The 26,368-nt window shown below is 37.3% G+C and overlaps 1 protein-coding gene across 2 annotated transcripts in view; it reads right to left on the bottom strand.

The window, feature by feature from the left end:
- abcc9 (ATP-binding cassette, sub-family C (CFTR/MRP), member 9) overlaps window positions 1–26,368 on the bottom strand; it is a 90,098-nt gene that overhangs the window by 39,293 nt on the left and 24,437 nt on the right. Inside the window, exons 11-20 of one of the 2 annotated variants that reach the window (XM_059325778.1) lie at window positions 25,367–25,522; window positions 25,142–25,276; window positions 24,548–24,710; window positions 24,316–24,356; window positions 23,254–23,396; window positions 20,846–20,954; window positions 14,941–15,048; window positions 8,523–8,595; window positions 5,578–5,683; window positions 2,659–2,697 (exon numbers count right to left, since the gene is read on the bottom strand). In XM_059325778.1, the coding sequence (XP_059181761.1) occupies window positions 2,659–2,697; window positions 5,578–5,683; window positions 8,523–8,595; window positions 14,941–15,048; window positions 20,846–20,954; window positions 23,254–23,396; window positions 24,316–24,356; window positions 24,548–24,710; window positions 25,142–25,276; window positions 25,367–25,522 (1,073 nt within the window). The remainder of the gene's footprint in view (window positions 1–2,658; window positions 2,698–5,577; window positions 5,684–8,522; window positions 8,596–14,940; window positions 15,049–20,845; window positions 20,955–23,253; window positions 23,397–24,315; window positions 24,357–24,547; window positions 24,711–25,141; window positions 25,277–25,366; window positions 25,523–26,368) is intronic. The other variant, XM_059325779.1, reaches the window with a different exon arrangement.

The following is a 26,368-nucleotide window of genomic DNA, read 5'->3' as shown; positions in this document are numbered from 1 at the left end:
TATGTATAATAAATACAAATGTACAACTAAACTAGAGTATAAATATAGTCTGTTATATATGTATGTGTCCATGAACAACACAGCCTGAAAAACTGCAATAAATCAGTGTGAGTGCAGTGAAACAGTGAACGGTACTGTCTTCTGAGAGAGATAGAGAGTAGAGATGGAAAATGGAAAGTTAAATCATGATGGAGGAGAGGTAAAGGAGGGGGTCAAAGGTCACTTCAGATCTGAAAGAGGAAGCAGGAGACAGGAAGAAGAGCGTCTACCTCCTGATGTCTTCGTCAGACTCCTCTGTCTCTGACCAACTGTCAAAGTTACGTCATTGCGTTAGAACGAGTCGACTGCAATCAACTGACTGTATATTTGTGTTTATGAGTGAAAAAATGCAATAAAAGAGGACAGAGAGAGCAACAAACGACTTGTCTGTTGAGAGGAAACATGGATAAAGAGAATAGAGGACGACAGACACAGAAAAATGGAAAGGACAGACGTGTTTTCATGCCAAACCCCAGTTAATGAAGACATGATGTCGTCTGCCAGCTTTTAATCACATTAACCCTCCCACCCACTACAGACGGGCCGTGTTAAGTGATGCTGTCACTGTCTGTCTGTGATAATTAGGTTTAGTAGCTCCTTCGATAAAATGCCTCATCATTTATGAGCGTGAGGGTGTGTGTGTGTGTGTGTGTGTGTGTGTGTGTGTGTGATAATTATGTCCCGGGTTAAAGGATTAAGTATATTCAGTAGGCCATTACAGAACGAGGACCCACAGAATTTGAGATATTTCTGAATAACTTAAAAAATGATTAGACCATTGTTTTCTTCAATTGCTTGTTAATTTTAATGCCTGGTACAACAAAAGTTATATTTCTTTGGACAAATATCTTTATATAAAGCAAGAAGCGCCTGTGTGTGTGTATGTGTGTGTGTGTGTGTGTGTGCGTGTGTGTGTGTGTTCTTGTAATTTCTACATAGTGAGGACCGTATTTAACCAACAGAGTGAGGACATTTTTGCAAAGTGAGGACATTTCGGCCGGTCCTCACATCTTTAAAGGCTTTTTTGAGATTTCAGACTTTGTTTTAAGGGTTAAAGGTTACAATTAGGTTTATGTTAGGGTTAGGGGCTAGGGAACAAGGTTAATATAGTTAATTTAAACAAAACGAAATAACGAAAACTAGAATCGAAAAAACATTTTCGTTAACTGAAAAAAAGAGAGAGTTAACAATTAACTGAAACTGTATTTTGTGGTTACAAAACTAACTAAAATTATAGAAAAAATGTCCCTTGTTTTTGTCTTTGTCAACTTTTTTCATTATCTCCCACCCAACAAATACCACATTACAAAAAACTACAACGAGTAAAAACTAAACTAAAACTAAAGCCCTCACAAAGATAGAAGTACAAGAATGTGTGTGTGTGTGTGTGTATGTGTGTGTGTGTGTGTGTGTGTGTGTGTGTGTGTGTGTATGTGTGTTAAGTATATTCAGTAGGCTCTTACAGATCCAGGACCCACAGAATTTGAGATATTTCAGAAAAACTTATTGTCATGGATAAAATAATTAGAGCATTTTTTTCTTCAATATCTTATTTTGACCCTCTAGAGTCAACGAAAGCACCGGAGCAAGACTTCTTCGTCGAAGCAGCATGGAGCCCTGCTGTCAGCCTTTTCAGAAGTTTCCATGTCCAATTTAGTGAATCAACTCTTTTCCAGCAAAGTTAAAAAGAACACCTTGACCAAGTGTAGGTTTTTGCAGGTTTTAAAAATTTTGCATTCAGCATTTTTAATGCAATATTTTGTCTTTAATGTGTTCTGTTTGTTTTCTGTCAATTTTTGTCTGTTTTGTGTGTTTTAATGTGTTTTTTGTCATTTTTGTGTGTGTTTTTAATGATGTTTTTTGTAATTTTTTGTAATATAGGTGAGGTTGAGCTGAAAACAATGATACCAACAGGACATGGTGAACACTTTTTAAGTCGTTTATACAGGCAGAACGAAAAGTCGTCAAAAACCGACAAAATAGCCCCAAACTCCAAAGGGTTAATGCCTGGTACAACTGAAGGTCCATTTGTTTGGACAAATATAATGATAACAACAAAAACAGCTGATAAGAGTTTAATTTAAGAGCTGATATCTAGACATTTAACATGGTTTTATTCATAATAACCAAAATCATTATCAAGAAAACCATGTTAAATGTCTAGATATCAGCTCTTAAATTAAACTCTTATCAGCTATTTTGTTGTTATTAAAATTAACAAGAACTTGAAGAAAACAAGGGTGGTCTAATATATTTTCCATGACTGTATTTCAGATAAACTGTAGATTTTAGCTGGAATTAAAAAAAAAAGGTTATTGCTCTGCAGGTCTGGTGGCTTCTGGCAGATTATCTCATATTTTCAGTGAGCAGAAAGATATCAACACTGCCCTTAAAGAGAAGTTTTTACATCTTAATTAAATGGCAAAAATGGTTTTACTTGAAGCTTTACATTCAGAAGGAATTTAAAATAACTCACAGGTGAATTTTGCATTTGATTTAAGCTACTTAAGCTTTTATAAATCACTGTAAATTAGACAAATGCTTAAAAAAGTAAATATGAATGTTTACAGTTTATGTAAATGATGATGTTTTAGGATGAAGGAACCGGAGAGAAAGTACCTGAAGTTCCCCTCGTAGAGCGTCTCATTATCAGGCAGCCTGATATGGCAAGAAGGCAGGAGGTAAAGAGAAAGAAACCTCATACATACATACATGCAGTCGCATAAACAAGAGCCAAACACACAGACAGTGCAAAGGTTATTGTGCAGCCCTGGAGGCTACAGATTCTCTTATGATACACATGTGCATCTATAATCTACAGGTCTTTTGATCTAAGATTAGTGAACTATGCATGAAGAAGAGATCCAGATTTATTGCAAAGAAAAAATACAACAGGAATCCGAGGAATTAGTATAACTCACGCATGATACTCATAGAACTGGGGTTGTACAAGTAACAAGTGTGTTAAAAAGTGTTTTTCTTGTTTTTGATCAAAACAGATCATTATTGCCTCTCATACTTTATGAAGAAAAAACGTTTCTGTATTATAACTTAGCTAACTACTTGGCTAAGTAGCTATTTAGCTAAATACTTAGCCAAGAAGTTAGCTAAATAGCTAGCTTAGCAAGCAACTTAGCCAAGAAGTTAGCTAAGTAGTTAGCTTAGCAAGCAACTTAGCCAAGAAGTTAGCTAAGTAGTTAGCTTAGCAAGCAACTTAGCCAAGAAGTTAGCTAAGTAGTTAGCTTAGCAAGCTACTTAGCTAAATACTTAGCCAAGAAGTTAGCTAAGTAGTTAGCTTAGCAAGATACTTAGTTAAAAATGGATATGGATAATTTTTCACCCATTTGTGTATTAGAAGAGTAGTGACACAAAAAGGGATTTTATTAAAAAAATGAATCAAGGAAAACATAAAATTAGGATGTATGATTATCAAAAACAAACTAATTGATCAAAACTGGCAACTGAAGTAATTTTAGATGCTTCATTGTTATCATAAGAGGTCTGATGTTTTATTAGCATGACAAGATACAGTAAAAACCATCACAGGAGTCGATCCACCATGCATTGTTGGTATAATTTGACAAAAATGGTGTTATAAAGTTCTGTGGAGAGACATCTGTGATGTTTAGAAGGCTTGTCATAGAGTACGAGTCAATTTTAATGAATGTCTATTAATCAGTTCATTAATATAGATATTACTGTATACTGAAGTGACAGAAGCAGTCATTTTACAAGGTCTTATAACTGTCCATCAGGAACAAATTACCTTAGGAATGAATAATTGAGAATATTGTCATTTCTTCTCACTGTTGCTAAGTTGATAATGATTTAATGACTCTAACAAACTGTCATGGTGTTATGTTGTAGATCACTTGACCAGTTAATTTGTCTGTTGCAATGGAAACAGACAAACTAATAACGATACTGATAATAACACTGATATGTTAATTATGATTCAACGTCCCCAAAATCTACTGAAAAACACTCACATTCAACTGAGAACATATTGCTTTCAGTTTCATTTTTATAAATCGTTTCAGTGAGGAAGCTAATAGATTCAATAACCCAAACAGTCATTTAATCTTGTTATAACCATCAGAGCAGAAAATGAAATCATACTGATAACTGCTGGGCGCTGGATGCTAATGGACAAATAATTTGTTCCTGTCAGCTTTTCTCACACGGAGAGTCTTTCACTAAGTGCACAAACAAGATAATATAAATTATATCATAACATACACAGTTATTTCGAAGCTCTGTCCTCTATCTAGGATTTCCCTACTGTAATATATATTATAAAAGATGCACCGTATGTAATCAGATGTGTGATGCTTGTAATAATATGCATCCTTGTAAACACCAAAATAAAAAACTACTATGTATAATGTATTGTATGTTGTTTCATCACAGTTTCTTCTGTAGATATAGACCAGTAGATACCTTGGTAGTAACATTTGAAAGAAAGACGAAGGAAAGAATTGATAAAAAGTGAAAAAAGAAACAAAGAATGTAGAAAGATATAAAAAGATCACTGGAAACGCAAACAGTTTGATGGAATATTAACCCTTTGATGCGCAACATATTTTAACCCCTTCTAATGCACAACATGGGTCAAAAATGACCCTCATTCATTACCCATGTTATTTAATGCTGCTGTGTGTTTCTGTGCTCTATCTTTTGATATCAACTTATTTTATGATTGAATATTCCAAGTATTCTTTAAATATCTTGTTTTTTTTCTAAATACTTAGCCAAGAAGTAAGGTAAATAGCTAGCTTAGCAAGCAACTTAGCCAAGAAGTTAGCTAAGTCGTTAGCTTAGCAAGCAACTTAGCCAAGAAGTTAGCTAAGTAGTTAGCTTAGCAAGCTACTTAGCTAAATACTTAGCCAAGAAGTTAGCTAAGTAGCTAGCTTAGCAAGCTACTTAGCTAAAAATGGATATGGAACATTTTTCACCCATTTGTGCATTAGAAGAGTAGTGACACAAAAAGGGATTTTATTAAAAAAATGAATCAAGGAAAACATAAAATTAGGATGTATGATGATCAAAAACAAACTAATTGAGGAAAACCTTGAATACTGAATGATGAAAATAATTTACTGCAAAGATATAGAACATAAAAACTCATACATATCAGGTCACTTTAGACCCATGTTGTGCATCAAAGGTTTAAAGATGAGAAGCACTTTCTTAATAATAAAAAGGCCTTGACCAACATTATATAATAATGGAGTCTTTGATTAGCATTTAGGAATGTAAATAGTAATTCTTATGTATGTTTGAGCATCATGAGATGTTTTAAAAGGGTACTTCTTCAAAAAAACGTAAAAAATTTAACTCGATAAAAGTAATTTAAAAAACTTTAAAGATGTGTATATTCACAACCTTAAATTCCTCAATGAGGAGTAAATTAAAATATCACCACTTAGAATGAAGACATAATTACTTGTTTGGGTCCTAAGTAATACCAGATATACAGTAATTGTTGCAAACGTTATGACATACTGTGGTCTGAAAAGTGTTGTTGTGATTTCTTACTTGCTCCAGTAGACTCTTCCATCGTTGGTCTGCATCTCTCCGAGCATGGCCAGCAGCAGGGACGACTTCCCACAACCCACCTGGCCCACAATCATAGTCAGCTGACCTGAACAGAAAGAAGTGGTGGAAAATGTTATTGTTGATGTTTTACTCCTCTAATATAATGAAAAAGATGGAGTTCGAATTTCATTAATGGGCATTTATGGATGATACACTTTAGGGCTGTTTCCACTACCGCCCAATACCAGGAATGAGGCGGGTCTCACTCACTGAAACGCCCCTAATTTGAACACGAGCCGTCCGGAGCGGCCCCCTTTTTTTTCAGACCCCCTTAGCGACAATTTTTCAAGAAAGCGACTGGAGACAAATCCAGGGACTTTTTCTGGTGTTATTGGAGACTTGTTCTTACTCTTCTTAGCAAGCCGGCGGCTCGTTAAGAAGAGTAACAACGAGTAGAGTCGGCACAGTCCTCCTGCAGCAGTCTCTCCCAGCTGCAGAGCCGGAGGGGATGCTTACCCCTTAGCATCCAGTCTGCAAAGTGCTAATAGGCTAACAGCTAGCTCTGTAGCAGTACAGTGTGTATGTGCTGCTGCCGCAGGAGGTGTTAGCTTAGCGATCTCTGTTTGTTTACAACAAGCACCGGACACTCGGTTAATTCACGATCACTATGTTTATGATCAGAGACGAAACTGTCACTAAGCGATTACGCGACGGTCGAAAACCATACGTCACCTCCAGAGTCTCTAAATCCCTCTGGGGCTAACTTGTAGTGGAGACACACAGAGTGAGCGGACTTTAGAGAGGGTGTGGCCTGAGACTTTCCCGGTGGATATATATATGGCAATGCTCCTCAACTTTTGGGTTGGGATCCTACGTGGGGTTGCGTCATACAGTAGGTAGATTTGGTCGCCTAACAGAAAATTTGACTTATTCGAGTTGGGTTTGGCAGTTTTCTGGACTCTCTTTTAGACTTTATCTTCATAATTCCTTCTTTCTTTTTTGGAGTTACTTTGGCAGTTGTTGCCAATGCTGGAAAGCATTCTGTTCTGAAGGATTGACTGGCATTGAATCCAGTTTTCACCATCTGAAGCGAAATGGAAAATACCTGTGATTGGCCTAAGTCTCCATCATGGGCTAAAATTTCTGAAGCCTGAAGACAGAGCCAAGAGGAGTTGCAGAAGTCTAGTTCTATGCTGAAAGGTTTTATGGTATTTTTGCCAAAATAAACCCTAAAACCTGCTTTAATTCGAAAGAATAAATAGATTTAAATTGACTTTAAAATCTAATTATATTGTAATTTGTTCATATTGCATGCATGCTTGTAAAACCAGAATGCATGATAATGTTACAACCCAAATTTAAATGACAACTTGACAAATGCATGTTGGGGTCGTGAGAATTTTGTGACCTAAATATGAGGTCACAGGTCAGAAAAGGTTGAATAATCCTCCTACACACTGATACTCGCTCTGAAAAAAGTAGTTCTTCCACACTGCAAAAAAGTTGTGTCTAAAAACAAGATAAAAACACTAAATCTGAGGGAAATGATCTTGCTGCATGGACAGATAATTTCACTTGACAAGATTTCTTAAATTATGATTACTAAATCTAGAAATAAGCATGTTTTACGCTTAAAATAAGAAATTAACTCTTAAAACAAGAAAAATTAAAGCTGCAAGATTTAAACGTGTTGGGTAATTTATCTTGTTTTAAGAGTTAATTTCTTATTTTAAGCGTTCAACATGCTTATTTCTAGATTTAACAATTTTAATTTAAGAAATCTTGCCAAGTGAAACTATCTGTCCATGCATTTCCCTCAGATTTAGTGTTTTTATCTTGTTTTTAGACACCCCCTTTTTTGCAGATCAGCTCAAACAGTTCTGATGTTGGTTATTAAAAACACACACATACAAATCTTTGAAATTATATACCTCCAGTGACATCACTCATCCCTCTCCCCTAAATTTAACCGTCAGCACTGCATGCCTAAAGTTAACCTTAACCTCACTCTTAGTCTTACTCTGGGGCTAAAATAATCCCTTGAAGACGTGAGGATATACAAGCACACTTCAGCCACTCCAAATAACACGACACCAGAAGTTGGCAGGACTGCAGATCCTGTTTGTCTTTAGTAGTAGCATGGCTGGGATAGCAAGCAGGTCACTTCCCAGGAGGAGTGAGTATGTGCAGGATCATCAGCGTGACCTGCTCTCCTGAGACCTGGTATTTATTTCACTGACATCTCTGCACCGTTACTGGAACACTCTTACCACAGGTCTGCATGAATCAGTCACATTTAACTTTTTAGCGCACAGAGTAGAAACAGATGAACTAAAATTAAGCAATCATTTTCGTGGGTTAATGGTTTTACATTACATTGATTTTTTATTTTTTATTTTACATTTTTTATTTTATGGAGTGAGTTGATAAATTAACACGAGTCGCCTCTTCTGTTCAGGGTCAGATTGACCATTGACATCACAGTATCTATGTAATACAGGGGTCTCAAACTCAAATTACCTGGGGGCCGCTGGAGGCAGTATCAAAATGACAAAAAAACAAAACAAAAAAAAAACTAAAAAAAAACTAAATTACTTAAAAAAGACACAAAATGACAAAAAAAGACACAAAATTATTTTTAAAAAGACACAAAATGACCCAAAAAAAGACACAAAATGACCAAAAAAGACACAAAATGACAGGAAAAAAATTACTTAAATAGGAAACAAAATGACCAAAGAAAGACACAGAATTATCAAAAAAGACACACACACATCTTGAAAATGGCCGCCATATTGAAAATTTGTCGTGCCTCCACATCTAATTTTTTTTTTAATACAATTAAGTGTACCAAATTTGGCGCTTTTATCATAAAATGCACAATCCTTATAATTTCTAGCTAAGCTGCCCCACTACATATTGTCTGGTGAAATGGTTGGTCCTACCTGTGGGGATGCGGATGTTGATGTCTGACAGCGTGGACAGGTTGTTTCCCCAGGTGAAGAATCCATTGGTCACCTGAAGAAAAAAAAGAGACAATCAATACAGGAATGTCTCTCAAAACGACAACAGGTATATCTCAATAAATTAGAATATCATAGAAAGTTTATTTATGTCAGTATTTCAATTCAAAATGAAGTGGAAATAACACATTTTATAGATCCATTACACACAGAATAAAACATTTCATGTCTTAATTTATTTAATTTCTTCTAATTATAATGATTATGGCTTACATTTAATGAAGTCCTTAATTTCAGTGTCTCAACAAATTTGAATATTACAAAAGACCAATTTTGAAAAGTATGTTGAATATGGAAATGTTGGCCTCTGAAAAGTATGTCCATCTATATGACTCAATACTTGGTTGGGGCTATTTGACTTAAACTACTGGAAATTGACTTTTTTAAAATTTATGCTGCATTTATTTCTTCTTTGCAGTGGACGTCTCACTCATTGCTCAACACATGACTACGTGCTGTTTTCTTGTTCTGTGTAGACCCAGCAGATCAAAGTACATGACCCGTTTTATGTCCTGACCCAGAGATTAAGAAACCCAAACTTTTATTGTGTAATAAGACACTATGACACACGCTCAAAGACACATACTGTGCTGCTGGTATGTGGGACTGATGACAAACGTCACCCTGTGACGCATTTCTCAGGTTCTGGAGAGATCATTTCAATATACGCTAAGAAATTAAACCCCATTACACAACAGTGACCGGCACTGTAGTCCTGATCTATGTTCAGTGCTGTGTTCTTGACATAGTGAATGGTAGAATAATCACAGAGGCTAAAATAATAGTATCCTACAGTTAAATCAAGTCCAGCCAATTGTATCTTTATGGCCATAAATCCCAAATTTGCATTAAAAGGCCTAGCAAACTGGAGAGCAAGCAACACTCTCTAGTCCCTCAGTTCAGATGAGGGAAAACCAGATAAAAAAGCAATAACCAGATTTTCTTCACAGTTTTATTTAACAAAGATGCACCCTTCTTTTAAAGCCGCTGTAATAAACCTGAACTTTATCTAGGTTCAAAACAATGAGAACATTTCAGGGAGTTCAGGGGCACTATTATGTAAATCTAAAGTTTTACGCTGATGACAACCAGCTTTATATATTCATCCAGTGTTTTGAGTCACTACTTTATGTGAAGCAAACGCTGGTTTAACTTATAACATTAATGATGTCTGAATTAACACTTAAATATGCCAGTGCCAGGTCCTTCTTATTGTTCATGCTGGCCCACTGTTGTAGCTTACTGGAATGACTAATTCAACAACCATAAAAGATCCCTTTATGCTTTTGGACATAAAACAAAAATACTTCTCTCAAACAAAATGGAGTGTTGGATAATCTTTAAAGTTTATTAGCAAGGTTATAATAGTTTTGTATTTTTTTATTAGTTTTAGTTTTAATTTCATTGAGAATTGTATTTTTAACTTAGTTTTAATTCGCTTTTAGTGTAAGTTTGCTAGTTTTTATTTTTTGGAAAGATTTTTAGTTTAGTTTTTATTGGTTTAATTTATTTTTTTGTAATGGGGTATTTGTTGCGTGCGAAAATTAAAAAAATTCTGAATAAATTTTGCCTTATCCATCTTAGCCCCAATAAGGTGATTAACTCTCGCAGCTCCAGGTGTTTTGAATTTTGTGAGTGAAGTGCTGAACTTTTTGAAGGCAATCTACTCACATAGTCGTGTAACATCCCAGTCTCAATAAAGTATAACTGTGCATCCAAATTCCTGTCAAATCATTAAAAATGTAACATTAGGAAGGAATGGGATGACTCATTCAGCTCGTTTAACTTCTAATCCAAACTTTGATGTGCCAACTTTTTTTCCTACAACCATAATGACAATTCTGAATAAATATTTGGTCTGAAACATGGATAACAGCTTGGGATTTCCCTCGGTATGTAATTTATCTTTAGCCTCCATTGTTTCTGCATATAAAAGCTGTTGTGTCCTAATTTTAGTTCCTTAACTTGATGAAATAAACAACGTATATGGTCAACCATCTTCATGAGGCTTTGCAGCATTAAAGGTCCCAGAGAAAGAGATCACGGTTCAACAGCGTAGCAACATGTAAAAGGCCTCCATATCTAATCCCTGTTCAGTGATCTGTCACCCGGCTTCCTGCTAGGACTCTGTTTACATTCCTCCCATCTGTTGCATTTATTTGTTTTTTTATGTTTATTTTATCTGACAATCCCCCCCAGTATTTTCCTCCACTGTGGCTTTCTCCCCACGACACAGATCCCAAAAGGCCTTTTTAAAGATAAAACAACTTTGTTCCTTTGTGAGTAAATAGTCAGCGAAAAGGTTAAACTCACATTTGTTTTTGGTGGTTTTAGACATCAGGGATGAGCGGAAAAATACTTAAATACTAAAAAGGCTCTTCTTTGTGGAGTTTGCATGTTCTCTCCGTGTCAGCGTGGGTTCTCACCGGGTACTCCAGTTTCCTCCCACAGTCCAAAAAAATGCACTTAGGTTTAATTGGTGACTCTAAATTGCCCGTAGGTGTCAATGAGAGCATGAGTCGTTGTCTGTCTCCCAGCCGCGACACAATTGCGGATAAGCGGTTAAGCATAATATTATTATAAATAAGTCTCCAAACTTTTTGTATTGTCTTTTCTCACGTCAGTGGAGTCAACATAATTATCTGACAAGACCTGCTACTTGCCGCTTTTTCTTTTCTTTTCTTTATCTTTTATTAATTTTTTTGGTATCTGTTTGTATGTTGTGTTATGGTGTTTGTATGTTGTGTATGGACTCTTAATTTTACTGTACAAGTGTTGCATCATGTGTTTTGATACATGTTTGTCAGCATCTATGATTGTATGTGTGTCGTGACTGTATTGACTGTTGTTGTTGTTGTTGTTGTTTTTGTTTTGTTGATGATCTCGGAGAAGGGACAATTTGACTTAATGTTTGGACTCAAGGCAGAATAGCTATGCTAATGTGCTGGTGCTAATGGAGATCCAATCAATAAATAAATAAATAACGAATAAATGAATATTTCAGATACATCGTAAAATGAGCAGTTTCGTAAAGTAACTGTTGCCGGCATCATACTTAAATAAACTGATAAACAAACGGTTTGCCAGAAGCTTATATCGAAACTTTAGAGTTGATGTCAAATAAAAAATGTGAACGCACTATCATACACTTTAAAAACTTATTTTCAGAAACCCCAGAATAATATAAAGGGAAGCACCTTATACCCTATGTGCCTTATTATGTTATTATTTTATTTATATATATATATATATATATATATATATATACATATTTAATTATACAGATACTGTAACATTTTTCTTTGTAAATCTTGTTTATATACTGAATGCCTGTATTTCCTTCATTGTTAATAAAAAAAATAAAATTAAAATAAAAAGTTTGCCAGAAGCAGGATGAGGTAGAAAAAAAAGGAGAAGAAGAGGGAGGGAACGAGAGCAGAGGTCGAGAAAAGATATGTAAAACGGGGAGTGAAACATGAAAAAGGGACATATGGGGTTAGATGTGGGGTCCCTGATGTATAATCAAAGAACAACTATTAAAAACAAAATGTTAAAATCTGCCGGAAATGGTCCTGAACGGAACATCGGCAGTTGTTTGTTCTCTTTTTTATTTATTTATGTATTTATTTATGTAGTTAATCTAATGGTCTGTCTCTAAAAAAACAACAAGCGAGAGCTACTGCTGAATCAGCAATAACAGAGATTCTTCTTAATTGATTAGCTGATAAATGCCACGCTGACATCAGAGACTGTGGTTAGGGTTAGGTTTAGGGTTAGTGTCGCTCTCTCTCTCTCTCTCTCTTCATCCCTCTCTTTTTAATTAGCGGACCACCGACTGGTCGGAGCGTCACTCCGCAGGGATGAGACAGGAAGAGCAGCCTTCACAGAGGGGCTGAGAAAATGCTGCACACATTCACAAGGCCCTTTAAGGGGCAACGAATTCTCGTGTGAATCCTACACTTCCTGAGAGGACAGAGAGTACACACACACACACACACACACACACACACACACACGGAGGCACATCATGTATGATTCCACGCACCAACAACTGACCCGTGGATACAAACAGTGGAGATATGAAACAGCTGTTGATGAAGTTAAATAAATGAGAGGATTAGGGAGCAGATCCTTAGTGTCCATGTATGTGTGAGAGCTAATGAGCTCCAATCAATGAAACACTTGATGCAAGAGGTGACTCTGAAATAAATCCAAAAATATCAGTATCTGTTTTCATTTTCACCACATCAAACCTTTTAGCAGCCTCTGACCTAAGTAATTTTGGTCCTTTTTGTCTTTTTTGTAATTTTGTGTCTTTTTATGTCTCTTTTTGGTAATTTTGTGTCTTTTTTTAGTAATTTTGTGTCTTTTTGGTAATTTTGTGTCTTTTTTGAGTAATTTTGTGTCTTTTTGGTAATTTTGTGTCTTTTTTGAGTAATTTTTTTTTGTTTGTAATTTTGTGTCTTTTTTGTAATTTAGTGTCTTTTTTTGTAATTTAGTGTCTTTTTAGGTCATTTTGTGTCTTTTTTAGTCATTTTGTGTCTTTTTGGTCATTTTGATACTGCCTCCAGTGGTCCCCAGGTAATTTGACTTTGAGACCCCTGGGATTGATGGACAAAGTCTCTGGCCAGGCGGAGGCATATCAAATGTGTGTTTTCCATTAAGTTTACTTTTAACTTTCTATTTTCTAACACTGATTACAGTAAACCCATTGTCTTCTTACATGATCACTTGTGGGTGCTTGGGAACAGAAAATCTGGATGAAAATAGCTGATGAATATAATATATAACTATCAGCACTTGGCCAGTATAACACTGTTTTTCTTTATTGTTTGGATGAAGCATTAAATGCTCTAATAATATAGTTTTAAATAGAATGTGATTCTGTGGGAAGCGCTGCTGATATTCTTTGTTTAAACTAAGTATCAAATGAGAAAGATTAGCCCTATTTATATCTCGCTTTAGCATTCTCATGTTTTTATTTTCTTTGGTTAATTGCCCCCTCTTCAATCTTCATTTCCATCAAACTGGCAGCTCATCCCTGCGTATCCTAAACTTGTCTTTTCCCCGAGGTCTCATTAAACTTTATCACTACGACGGGGCTGTAAAGTGCCAGGCAGCGGTCTGGAGAGCTGAGTTCATCTCTCCTGAATGTGCGTCTCTAAGCACCTCTCTCAGTCTCACTCTGACATCAAGACAAAGTTTATACTGTTACTTTTAGAGATGTGGTTCTGCCTCTAAAGCCCTAGCCTGGGTATACCCAGAATGCCTTGCACGCTCGACTTAATTTCAAATGTGTCTAAGGCCGTTTCTTAGCCCTGTTTTAGGGATCCAATCACAGAACGGGGAGGGACGGCAAGACGATGGAAGCTTGTAGTTTTATAGTTTTCTTTCAGATCCAACATGGCTGCAGCAGACACGAAACTCTCTTTGGATCTAGCTGTAGACGGCGTTTTAAAAAGTTTAGAGCCAAAGTTGATTTTAAAAGAAGAACAACGTTTGACTTTAAACTCCTGTTTCACCACCAAAAAGGATGTTTTAGCCTAGCTTCCGACAGGATTTGGCCAAAGCCTAATCTACCAACTAGCCCTGCTACCGCTCGCTGCTGTAACCACGGTGATCTGGCTACGAGCCGGGGGACAGCGGAGCCGCCCAGAGACCCCCAGCAGCTCGTCTATTGACCATAAAATCAGTGGATGTGTGTGGCTGAATGACATGAGGGGGAATAAGACGTAAAAATAAATAATCTTGCAGAAAGCGAGAACTGGAGAAGCAAAGCAGCAAGCAACACTCTCTCTCACACACACACACACGTAGACTGTGAGCTGAAACTACAGAGCAGCCAGAGTCAGAACATGCTGCAGAAAAACGTTGCAAAAGCCGAATTGAGCATTTTAGTCTCAAGGTAGAAATAGGCTAGTCTGGCTATGTAAACATCAATTTCTGTCGCTCTACATACGTCATCTGGTATAACTGATACGATTGGCTAAGAGCTACCTACAGATGCTTATGATAGACATTCTTAGCGCCCAATAAACGGCTCTGGAGGACCGTAAACCACGCCTCCTCTACGGAAAAATTAATTGGTAGTATCCAGACTAGATCTCATTTGTGATTAGCCTGGAGTTAGTCAGGCTAAGAAACAGCAGTATCATGCCATAAAGAATCAGTTTCTTTACTTAATCATTAACAAACTATTATCTAGAAATGTCTAAACTCTTCTGAACCATCACCCTTGGACACTTGTAGTCGTGTCCCTGGCGTCTTTGAGAGTTCATGCTCTCTTTCCGTCCCTACACCCCTTCAAACATTCCTCCAACACATGAACCTCGACCCTGACCTTCACAGCCACATCCTCCGTCTCCGAGGGTCTCATCTGCCGCCTGGTCGGCTGCTCGTAGTTGTCCATCTGGTAGCGCATCGGCTGCTTCCTGTTGATGGCTTTGGTCTTCAGGGGGAGATTAAACAGAGAGAGAGAGAGATTTGAAGTTAGCGTTCTAATACACTAAAGAGTTTGTTGCATCCACAACAGTTCCTTGGGGAGAAGAAGGAGTGGGGGGGGGCCTCCTGATGTCTTTTTTTATATATATTTTTGTATCTTTTTTTAACAATGTTATGTCTTTTTTGGTAATTCTGTCATTTTTTTTATTTTTTATTTTGTGATTTTTTTGGGTAATTTTGTGTCTTTTTTGGTAATTTTGTGTCTTTTTTTGGTAATTCTGTTTCTTTTTTTGGTAGTTTTGTGTCTTTTTTTGGTAATTATATGATTTTTTTGGTAATTCTGTGTCTTTTTGTAATTTTGTGTCTTTTTTAAGTAATTTATTTTTTTCTGTCATTTCGTGTCTTTTTTTTATAGTAATTTTGTGGATAGATGGACAAAGTCTCTGGCCAGGTGGAGGCATATCAAATGTGTGTTTTCCATTAAGTTTACTTTTAACTTTCTATTCTCTAACATTGATTACAGTAAACCCATTGTCTTCTTTCATGATCACTTGTGGGTGCTTGGGAACAGAACATTTGGATGAAAAAAGCTTGGCCAGTATAACACTGGTTTTCTTTATTTTTTGGATTCATTTTTTGGATGAAGCATTAAATGCTCTAATAATATAGTTTTAAATAGAACGTAACTCTGTGGGAAGCTGGAAGAGAGAGAGAGAGAGAGAGATTTGAAGTTAGCTTATTAATACACTAAAGAGTTTCTTGCATCCGCTTCAGCTCCTTGGGGAGAAGAAGGAGTGTGGGGGTTCCTCCTGATATGAGCCTAGAGGATGTTGCACCAGAGGGTTCAATCCCTCTGGAGCAACAATATTCTGTTCTTCTTATTCAGACACACTATACATACAAACACTCTGCACACCAGGGTCTTTGTAGTGCATGTGAAGTCCTGTTATCTGTGCTGTGTGTTTGCTGTACATTAATTGCATCATTAGCGAGGCTAAAGATCAAACTGGCCGTGTCACGTAGCATCATGTTATCTGAAGCTGAAAGCATCCATCGGAGGAAGTGCTCAGACTTACAGTAGCCAGGAAATGTGTTAAAACTGCCGCTTTTCTGGTGCATTGATGTGTGTTAATGCTGTGAAATAGCATAGTGGAGTATTGGGAGAAGGTGGCACTCTCCAGTTATGGAGGTCTGCATAGAAAACAACTGTCACTGGTGTTTTCATGCACACTGCAGACACTCTAGAGACTGCAATTAATTCAAAATAGTGAGACAAAACACTACACATTGCCAGTTTCGCTGTGGTTAAGTCTAACCAGCTGCAACGCTAAAAATGTAAATAAAGATTCATCTGAGCAGCATGAATATTCTTTAAAGAATCCATGAAATTTGGCCATTGGATTTTGTTAAAAATGACTGTAAAAGAAAGATCAGGGGGGAACTAATGTCATTAAGATTAGAGCTACAAATGTCTTGTCAAATTTCATCTCCATTACTTTTCAAGTTAACTTGTCAATAGTGCTTGGTGTTGGTACTCGATATGGTATCGACTGAAAGAAAACCCAGTACCAAGGAGTATCGAAACTTTTCCAGTCAAATGAAACCTGGATTTGGTCCATTTTGTACCCATATCTAGAAGAAAATTACTATTTTTTGTGTTTTTGCTAATGCAACGTGTGATTGGCTCACTAATGCAGCAAACTTTCAAAAAATAAGCCTAAACTACACACCTGTGGCATCTGACAAACATTAATGCATTGGTGATGGCATGTAAATCGACTGAATGCTTCCAATCAAAGGTATCGAATTAAGTAGAAAAAAATAGCAAATAAATGACTCTATTGGTGTTGGTATCACTTCATTGTCAGGCGGCTTAGGACCAGATTTTAGAAGAATGGGGACACGCCGGACAAAAGCAGCAAATTTTTTCCACATGCTCTCTTTCACTATAGGTTTCAATTTTTGGTAGGAGCCACTTCATCAAGATTGTGGATCGGAGATGGCACCCATATAAAGTCTATGAGAACCAATATATCTTCCAAGCCACTACATAGAAGATCTGACATGATATGAAAGCTTTCTTTTTTTTGAGCAGTGTACATGGCAGCTAATCTGCACTCTCCCGTGAACATAGATTCAAAACACTTTCAACTCAGGATTCCTGCTGCAGCACTTGAAGCAAGTTGCCTACTAGTCTGGGTAAAAATGAACATATCTATTTGATCAAATAATCATCTAGTGATATTCTTTATAGCTTTAAATTATTTTTTGACCCAGAAAATGTAGATTTTGACACCAAGATTGACCTTCTAAGTGGCTTGGAAGATATATTGGTTCTCATAGACTTTATATGGCTGCCACCTCCAATCCACAATCTAGTTGAAGTGGCTCCTACCAAAAATTGAAACCTAAAGTGAAAGACAGCAAGTGGAAAAAAATTGCTGCTTTTGTCCGGCGTGTCCCCTTTATTTAGCTCAGCCGCCTGACTATTCAGGGTACTGTTATTGGTAGTGGTATTGTATTTTTGTTAAACGATACCCAGCCCTACTTATCAATGACCAAAGTGCTGATCATAGGGACATTTTCATCAGACAGAAAGCTAGATCATAGCTCAGTAAGTCAACAAAATCGACAGGAAGAATCTCTGCAACTCTGGAAACCAAAAGCATCAAACTTGTCCGGCAGCGAATCATAAAGTTTGTGCTTTGTTTTTAATGGGATGGAGGGTTGTCGGAGGGTGTTTGTTTCTATGTTTAGTATTATTATTATTACTTTTTCCTTTTTTATATGAAGCACTTTGTGTTGCATATCTCTTGTATGAAAAGTGCTATATAAATAAAGTCTGATTGACTGATTGATTGATAAAGTGTTCTACATTTGCTGATGATAACACCCTGTCTCTAATGGTCTCTTTCACTGAAAAACTCTTCCACAATAAAGGAAGTGGTGCTTTTAGAGTTGCAGAATTAGCTAGCTGAGTACTGGTAGCTGTGACGAGGACACATTAGCTCACAGAATGTCACATTGCTTGCTACACTGATTGATTCAGTAATATTATGGAAAGCAAAGTCTAATAACACCATGGCAGAGGCCACTTAGCCTCCAGATATCCTGGTGAAAATGTTAAAAAATGAGAGTCTTGCCACTTTGAGTTTGTAATGGCTTCATAAAAAGGGACATAATGCAACAGAATGGCTGCAAATGGGGCTTTCAGACCGAGGAGGTAATAAAATAAAGTGACAAGCAGAAAAACTTTGCTTGAGGACAATATCACTGTTTCCATTTAAGCTTACTAAAATGGTTGAATTCAGCTCCTGAATAATAATTCAAAGAAGCAATCCACTATAAAAGTGTTGTGTGTTGTCATTATGCCTTAAAATCCTATTTAAAAACCATTAAAGCTCTGCAGGGCTCCGTGAGTCACTCGGCTCTGTGAGCTCACTGTCCTTTTTAGACACAAACAGTGTTAATCCCTGTGCAACATAATAGTCGCCATGTGACTCAGTCGGCTGAAACCTCAGACAGCCACGAGATTAAAGTCTGGGCTGCAGGTCACTGAGGGGGTGATGTTCTCCAAGACCCCCGCAGCCTCCAAAACATAACAATTAGTCCGGAGGAAATAACATGACATTTAATATCAGTAAAGTAACACCTCATGTCAGAATCACTCTGAATATTTGGAGGCTTAACTGTTCAGCTCGTCAGGTTTTTTGTGTTCTGTGTTATGTTGCAACAACCAGCCAATCACAGCTTGAACCAAAATGACATGTTTTTGAAATTCAAGTGACTTTAAGTGACATTTAAACTTTAAATGCAAAATTACTTAAAAAAAGACACAAAATTGCCAAAAAAGACACAAAATGACTGAAAAAACACTAAATTACTTTAAGAAGACACAAAATTACAAAAAAAGACACAAAATTACTGAAAAGACACAACATTACAACATTATTAAAAAAAGACACAAAATGACAGAAAAAAGTAAATTACTTAAAAAAAGACACAACAAAAAGACACAAAATTACAAAAAAATTACTTTTTTTTGTGTAATTTTTTTACATTTCAGAATTGGACTCTCTGATAAGCACTGAAGGAACTGGACGTTTCTAAACTTGTGTACAGCTTTTAAATAAGCTTTTCTAATAAATAAATAAATTAAAAAAAGGTAAAAAAAAATCTATTGCCAGCTGCAAAGTAAACATGTTAGAAGATAACCCTTTCTGGTTTTGGAGATTTCTTTCTTCTCTTTAATGCCTTCACCGCCCCAACAGAAACACAAACTTCCCTCAAAAGATATTAAAACAATGCAGATTAGATTTCTGTTTCTCCTTCTGAAATTAATTAGTATGAACTCGATGCCCTGCTGTTAGTCGCGGTAACTGTCTAAACACATGAGTGTTCCTTGGAGGATGTGCTCATTGCTCATTAAGGAGCAGCAGGAATCAGCAGCAGGACGAAGTTACACAACGTCCCTCAACACCCCGTTAGAGCAACCTGTCGCTAGACAGGACAGGACGCCAGTCACCTGCAGTCACATGGAAGGAATGTGTGCCGAGTCTTCTGGCTCACCTCATTGATCCAGAGCCCTGCTCCAGCACTGTTAAACAGCACATTAAAGAGAGTTCTTGGCACCCTGGTGTACTTTGTTAACACCATCTGGTTTTAATACAAGATAAATGTTTGGATTTTTTGCAGTTTGAAGCTCTTCATTACTCAGAAGTCAGTTAATGTGACATGTATCAGACAGTCTTTGAAGCAGGTTCATCCATTGACGTCAAGTCACAGAGTAGAATATCTTTATTCTTTTTTTTCCAGTTTTTTTCCTATCTTTTATTCTTCTACAGTACAGGCCAAAAATTTGGACACACCTTCTCATTCAATGCGTTTTTCTTTATTTTCATGACTATTTACATTGTAGATTCTCACTGAAGGCATCAAAACTATGAATGAACACATATGGAATTATGTACTTAACAAAAAAAGTGTGAAATAACTGAAAACATGTCTTGTATTTTAGATTCCTCAAAGTAACCACCCTTTGCTTACTAGAATATAAGACATGTTTTCAGTTATTTCACACTTTTTTGTTAAGTACATAATTCCACATGTGTTCATTAATAGTTTTGATGAATTTACAATGTCAATACTCATGAAAATAAAGGAAACGCATTGAATGAGAAGGTGTGTCCAAACTTTTGGCCTGTACTGTATATCTTTATGCCTTGTGGGTTGTTTTATGTGCATGGACAGAAGCCATTTAAAATGTCATTGTACCAGAGTTTAATGACCATAAATATCTTTCTGATTCTGATTCTGACAGAAAGTCTGACTTCCTGTCTGGAGCATTTGTTTGAAAAAAAGAAGTGGAATCTGTTCCACTTTTTTTTCAATTTGTTGGGTGCCAGATTCAAAGAGGTCATAATAAATGCTGGCTTTATTTCCTTCGCTGCTGGATTTTCAGTGCCGTCGTAAAAAAAAAATGTGATTTGTAATATCATGGCTGGACTGAAGACTTTCACTTGCACAGTGTTGCGCCGGCGACACGTTTGCGGAAGTGCACTTCAGGTTACCATAACAACTAAACTGTTTGCGCTAGCGGTGAAATTCCAATGTTTTCTGAAAGCTGAGAAGTTGCTCTTTACAGCCAATATGGTGTCATTACGGTAATTTCTCTCCTGGAAGCCCACAAAGTTATTATGGTAATCTGAAGTGCACTTTTTTTTCAAATAAAAAAAATTAAAAAAGTCATGCTACATTTTCCCTGCTCAGTTTTTGCTAATTGTTTCAGCTTCATCAACACTCACCACCCCCAGGTGTTTTTTCCCTGCTTCCATGGAAACGGACATGTCTCCGTTTCTCCAGCTGTCGTCTCCAATTTCGTCGCTCTGAAGAAACTCACCGAGCTTCTGGACACTGTGAACACACACACACACACACACACACACATTGAGTCCTTGAATAAGTGTGATTGTGATGATACCAATACCAGAAATCTCTCAGGAGTTTAGAGTTTCTCTTCGCTGCCGTCAGGTTTCCTCCGTGTTCCTTTAATTAGATTTATCAGGAACCACATCCAGTTTGTCTTCCTTCTTTAGTCATGTCCCAGTGCCCTTCTCTCTCTCTCAGCCTGAACACCAGAACCAGTAACAGTCTCTTTACAATGAGAATGAAGTAAGGATGGGGCGAGAGTGAGGCTTAACTTTTGCCGAAAATGTTCCCATATTGGCGAGGTTTTAGTTCTCTTTGATAAGGGGCGTTCACACCTGAGCTGTTTGCTCCACTTAAAATAACTCTGGTGCATTTTGTTGGATAGTCTTTTTGGTTTTTAAGAAGAAGAAGATTACTTTATTAATCCCACAATGGGGAAATCCAACCTCTGCATTTAACCCATCCTTTTTTACACACAAGTAAACACACCATGCATTCCTAGACTGTCAGTATCGGGATTCGAACCAGTGACTCTCCAGTTATAAGCCCGATTCCTAACCTCTAAGCCACAGACTGCTGGAGTGAAAGCTCAAAGGAACTCTGGTGAACCGCTAAAAATTGGGGTGTTGGTTCACTTCCAAGTAGAGATGTTCTGATACCTTTTTTCCCTCCCGATACCGGTTCCGATACTTGTGCTGTGGGTATCGGCCGATACCGAGTACCGATCCGATACCAGTATGTTATTAAAAAAATATCATCCTACACCTGCATGACTGTGATATGATTATCATTGTAATAAAGGCCTGGCTCAGGTTAAACCCTTTGTAAAACATGAATAAATACAGCAGATTCAAGCCATTTATTTTTACATTCAATTTTAAATAAAACATTAGTGCAACAGCAACTTAAATAAATAAATCTGGGTGTCTGGGGGCATGCTCCCCCGGAGAACGTTTTTGCCCTAAAAGCCTAAATTTGGTGCCTCTCGCACATTCTAATGCCACTATTCCATCTTAATCATTGCATATTTTAATGAATTATTGTAAAGGAGAATAAGGGTTCTTCTATGTTTTATTTAAGGCGTCTTATTTTGACAGTCTTCTTGTAAATTCTATGGTGGACTCTGCCAACACATCCATGTGCTCTTATTTTGAAAGCTACATGTGTTTGCTTTTATTTTGAAGGCGGGTCTAACACGTTCTTAGAATTATTGTAAAGGAGAATAATGGTTCTTCTGTTTTATTTAAGGCATCTTATTTTGACAGTCTTGTAAATTCTGTGGTGGACTCTGCCAACACATCCATGTGCTCTTATTTTGAAAGCTACATGTGTTTGCTTTTATTTTGAAGGCGGGTCTAACACGTTCTTAGAATTATTGCAAAAGAGAGTAAGGGTTCTTCTATGTTTTATTTAAGGCATCTTATTTTGACAGTCTTCTTGTAAATTCTGTGGTGGATTCTGCTAACACATCCATGTGCTCTTATTTTGAAAGCTAGATGTGTTTGCTTTTATTTTGAAGGCGGGTCTAACACGTTCTCCGAACCAGTAAATAGATTACTAATTTAATAAATTACGTGGTATCGGATCGGTGCCTGGACTCCAGGACTCGCCGATACCGATGCAGCATTTTCGGCAGTATCGGAGCAATTTCCGATACTGGTATCGGAATCGGAACAACTCTACTTCCAAGGTGACCAGAGCTCAGTTCTCTGCAGGTGAGAACGCAGTCCGAACCAAAGGAAGGAAGCCGACCAAAACACAGAGCATTCTGGGTTGAATTTGGGTGGAAATTTGAGAATCAATGCAAGTCACAGTAGTAGCAGGATGTAAAAAGTTTCTCATGGAGAGTTGGGTCTAATGATGAAGTAAAGGCCTTTATCCAAATATGGTCAGACGATCACAGAACACAAAAACAACAAAGTCTTCAAATGATTTAGCCACAGAATGGTGGCTAATGGATCCGATCGCCCAGCGGATCAATGCATTAAAATACTCTGCTAACAATGCATTAAAGAAGAATGCAATGATGTTGCAACTTCACCGCTGAATCACAACAAGTTCTTCTCCTCCTCTTCCTCTTTTCCTTTTACTGACCCCACAGCTCACAAATAGAAGTTTGGATAGCTCACAAATCTCACGAGACAGATTTTTAACACGACGAGAAATATTTTCAAGTTTAAAGATCCCGCCACACCCCTAGGTGTTTGTGATGCTGTGTTTGTTTGTGTGAATGCATGGATGCATGCATGTGGTTGGTTGCAGCTATTGCAGGTTGTACCCTTACCTGACCAGAGCCTTGACAGCAAATCTGACCACAGTGGAGAGCAGGAAGAGAGGGGTGACCAGGATGTGGAACAGCGCCAGAGCTGCAAAGGCCTCAGAGGGAGTGGGACCGGTTTGAGTCAGGAAGTGATGCATCACAAACGTCTACAAGACAAGATTCACAACTTTACCATCCCTTGTTCATCTTCAGCAGCCTTAGTCGATATTGATACATCGTATAAAAGTTTAAAAAGTGTAACCGAGTTAAACCACAATTGCTTGAAAAGGTTGAGTGCAAGATGGCGCCTGTGGTGGCAAGCCTTCAGCCTCATCTCCCTCGTCTGCTCAGCATTTTGTTTTAATTTATTTTATTCTATTGTTGCACTGTGTTTATGTATTTTAGTTTTTTAGTTTTTACCGTATTTCCTGCAACTGTGATATCTGTACAGCACTTTGGTCAACCCCGGTTGTTTTAAATGTGCTCTATAAATAAAGTTTGACTTGACTTGACTTGACTTAATGAGTTCATAAGAAATTTGATTCCACTTGCCATATAAAAACGCATTTCTCTAAACAACCATAGTATTTAAACGCAGCACCCCTGTGGTTTAGGGTGGTGAACCCTGCGGGGCAACAACAGTCGGACTTTCGTGGCTCTCTGGTAGGTGCACGAGCTATTAGCTCCGTCATTTTTCCATATTAATTAAATAATTTTCACTACAAATGGGTGGTTTAAGTTGTGTTTTTTTAAACATATAACTCCCTTACGGTTTAGCCCGTCCTTTTTCGTAGAAAGTTGACGGTGTTTTTATTTTATTTTTGTTTACAAAATGGCTAGTGCTACAAGTTAGCGAACCTGCACTATCTTCTCATTTTATATTTTCCAGATGTGCATGTATGTGTGTGTGAGAGAGCAAAACTGACTGACTGTACAATTGATTCCTGTGCCAGAATAAACAGCTGGATGCCAACTGAGATGGTTGTCTTCGTCTCGTCGTAAAGTTACACAATGCAAGAGAGAGAGTACCAAGCCGCTACAAAAGCAGGATGAAATTTGTGAACAAGTAAGGTGTCATGGTCTTACCGCAAGTACGGCAGCAATGGGAATAGCAGCGTTCATGAAAACTGCAGAGAGAGAAAAGTTTTATTGTGTGTATATATATATGGGCTAAGGTTCAAATACGTCAAGTTCTTTAGATATGACATTATGGAAATAGCATTAAATGTGACAGGAAATCAAGATACAACATGGAAACACATCAGATCCTGAAGAAGCCTTGGGAATCTATCTCAGGTCATATATTTTCTTCTCTTACTGGACATTGAGGTGTAGAAGGCGAAGGTCTTGAGGCTGGTGAGCTCTTTGCCTCTGGTGTCCTCCACGCTGTCACAGAAGATATTCTCCCAGGCGTACAGCTTCAGCAACTTGATGCCCTTTAAGATCTCCGAGGTCTTTTTCAGACGATCTGTGGAGTGTTCCTGAACGAGACCACAGTTTTTAGTCAACAGTTTAGCCAAGAATTTAGCTAAGTAGTTTGCTTAGCAAGCTACTTAGCTAAATACTTAGCCAAGAAGTTAGCTAAGTAGTTAGCTTAGCGAGCTAATAATAATTTATTGCAAAGATATAGAACATAAAAACTCTGAAGGGTCACTTTAGACCCAAGTTGTGCATCAAAGGGTTAAGAAAAGGTACTCCTGTTGTTACACAGTATTTATGTTCACTCAAATAAACGGTTTCAATAAAGCTACTACATGTCATATTTGGCTTTGACTTTGACTGAACATCTGCCCTTACTCTACGATAAAAATATTGGGATATATATCGTATATTGATATTTAAAAGTTCTAAGAAGTCTGCAGGACTTATAAAGCATTTCAAACCAAAACAATCATATAAGAATGCTGCTCACTAGTGTGCTTTTCTGTGTGTCTGCCAGCTTTGTAGCTATGAGGTACTGGACCGGAGCCAGCAGCACGATGACAGACGCTCCAACCAAAGCACTGGGGCCCAACAGGTAGTAGAGCAGGATCACTCCCATCACGATCTGCAGGAACAACAGAGAAAGAGACAGAAAGTCACTCAAAGATCACTACAGGAGACTAAATGTGCAGTATGGAGGTGTTGTTGAGCTCACCTGTACAGGCATGGCCCACAGGTTAGGGCAGAGGAAGAGGAACCACATCAGCTGGTTGGTTTCTATGGCAACCAGGTTGTTGATCTGCCCCAGCGTCATCTCCCCCATGGACATGTTGGAGGTGGACAGACGCAGGATCTTGTTGTAAATCATCGCCTGGTTAATGAAACAGACACTTGATGTTAGTGTAATACAGTATACAGTATATGTCATGATGGATATGATACAGCATTCAGAAATGTGAGCTTGTGTTTGATTGACAGCGGATTAATACAGCAGATTATGTACCAGGTTTATTAATATATATGTAATATTCAGCAGTAGTAGCTGCAGTCAGATCCTGGATTTAGAGTTTAGAGTTTAAGTCCCGTGGGTTGAACGCAAGAGGCTTTTCTACCCCGGTGACAAGATATTTCTATCTGACATGACTGCATAGTGCAGAAATGTGTATGCATACTTTGAAAGTACAGTTATTACTATATTTATTATCTAATATACACTCCCGGTCAAAAGTTTTAGAACACCCCAATTTTTCCAGTTTTTTATTGAAATTCAAGCAGTTCACGTCAAATGAACAGCTTGAAAGGGTACAAAGGTAAGTGGTGAACTGCCAGAGGTAAATAAAAAAAGGTAAGGTTAACCAAAACTGAAAAATAATGTACATTTCAGAAATATACAAGTAGGCCTTTTTCAGGGAAATATGGAGTCTTGGGCTATTTTGTCCATTTTTTAATTCTTTTCATGTCTTTGTAAGTCATTTTGTGTCTTTTTTTGGTCATTTTGTGTCTTTTGGTGTCTTTTTTGTCATTTTGTGTCTTTTTTTTGGTCATTTTGTGTCTTTTTTTAGTCCTTTAGTCCAACATAAAATGTGATTTTGAATCTTTTTTTAACTTTCAAAACACTATCATGCTCAATAAAGAATTTTAAATGTTGCAAATGTGCATTCATTTCAGAGTACACTGAGACATTAAATTGCATAATTTTCAATTAAATTCTGGAAAA

Source organism: Centropristis striata, chromosome 22, assembly GCF_030273125.1.
Source record: "Centropristis striata isolate RG_2023a ecotype Rhode Island chromosome 22, C.striata_1.0, whole genome shotgun sequence".
Classification (NCBI taxonomy): Eukaryota; Metazoa; Chordata; class Actinopteri; order Perciformes; family Serranidae; genus Centropristis; species Centropristis striata.
The sequence above is the reverse complement of the archived record's forward strand: the minus strand, read 5'-3'. Positions and strand labels throughout refer to the sequence as shown.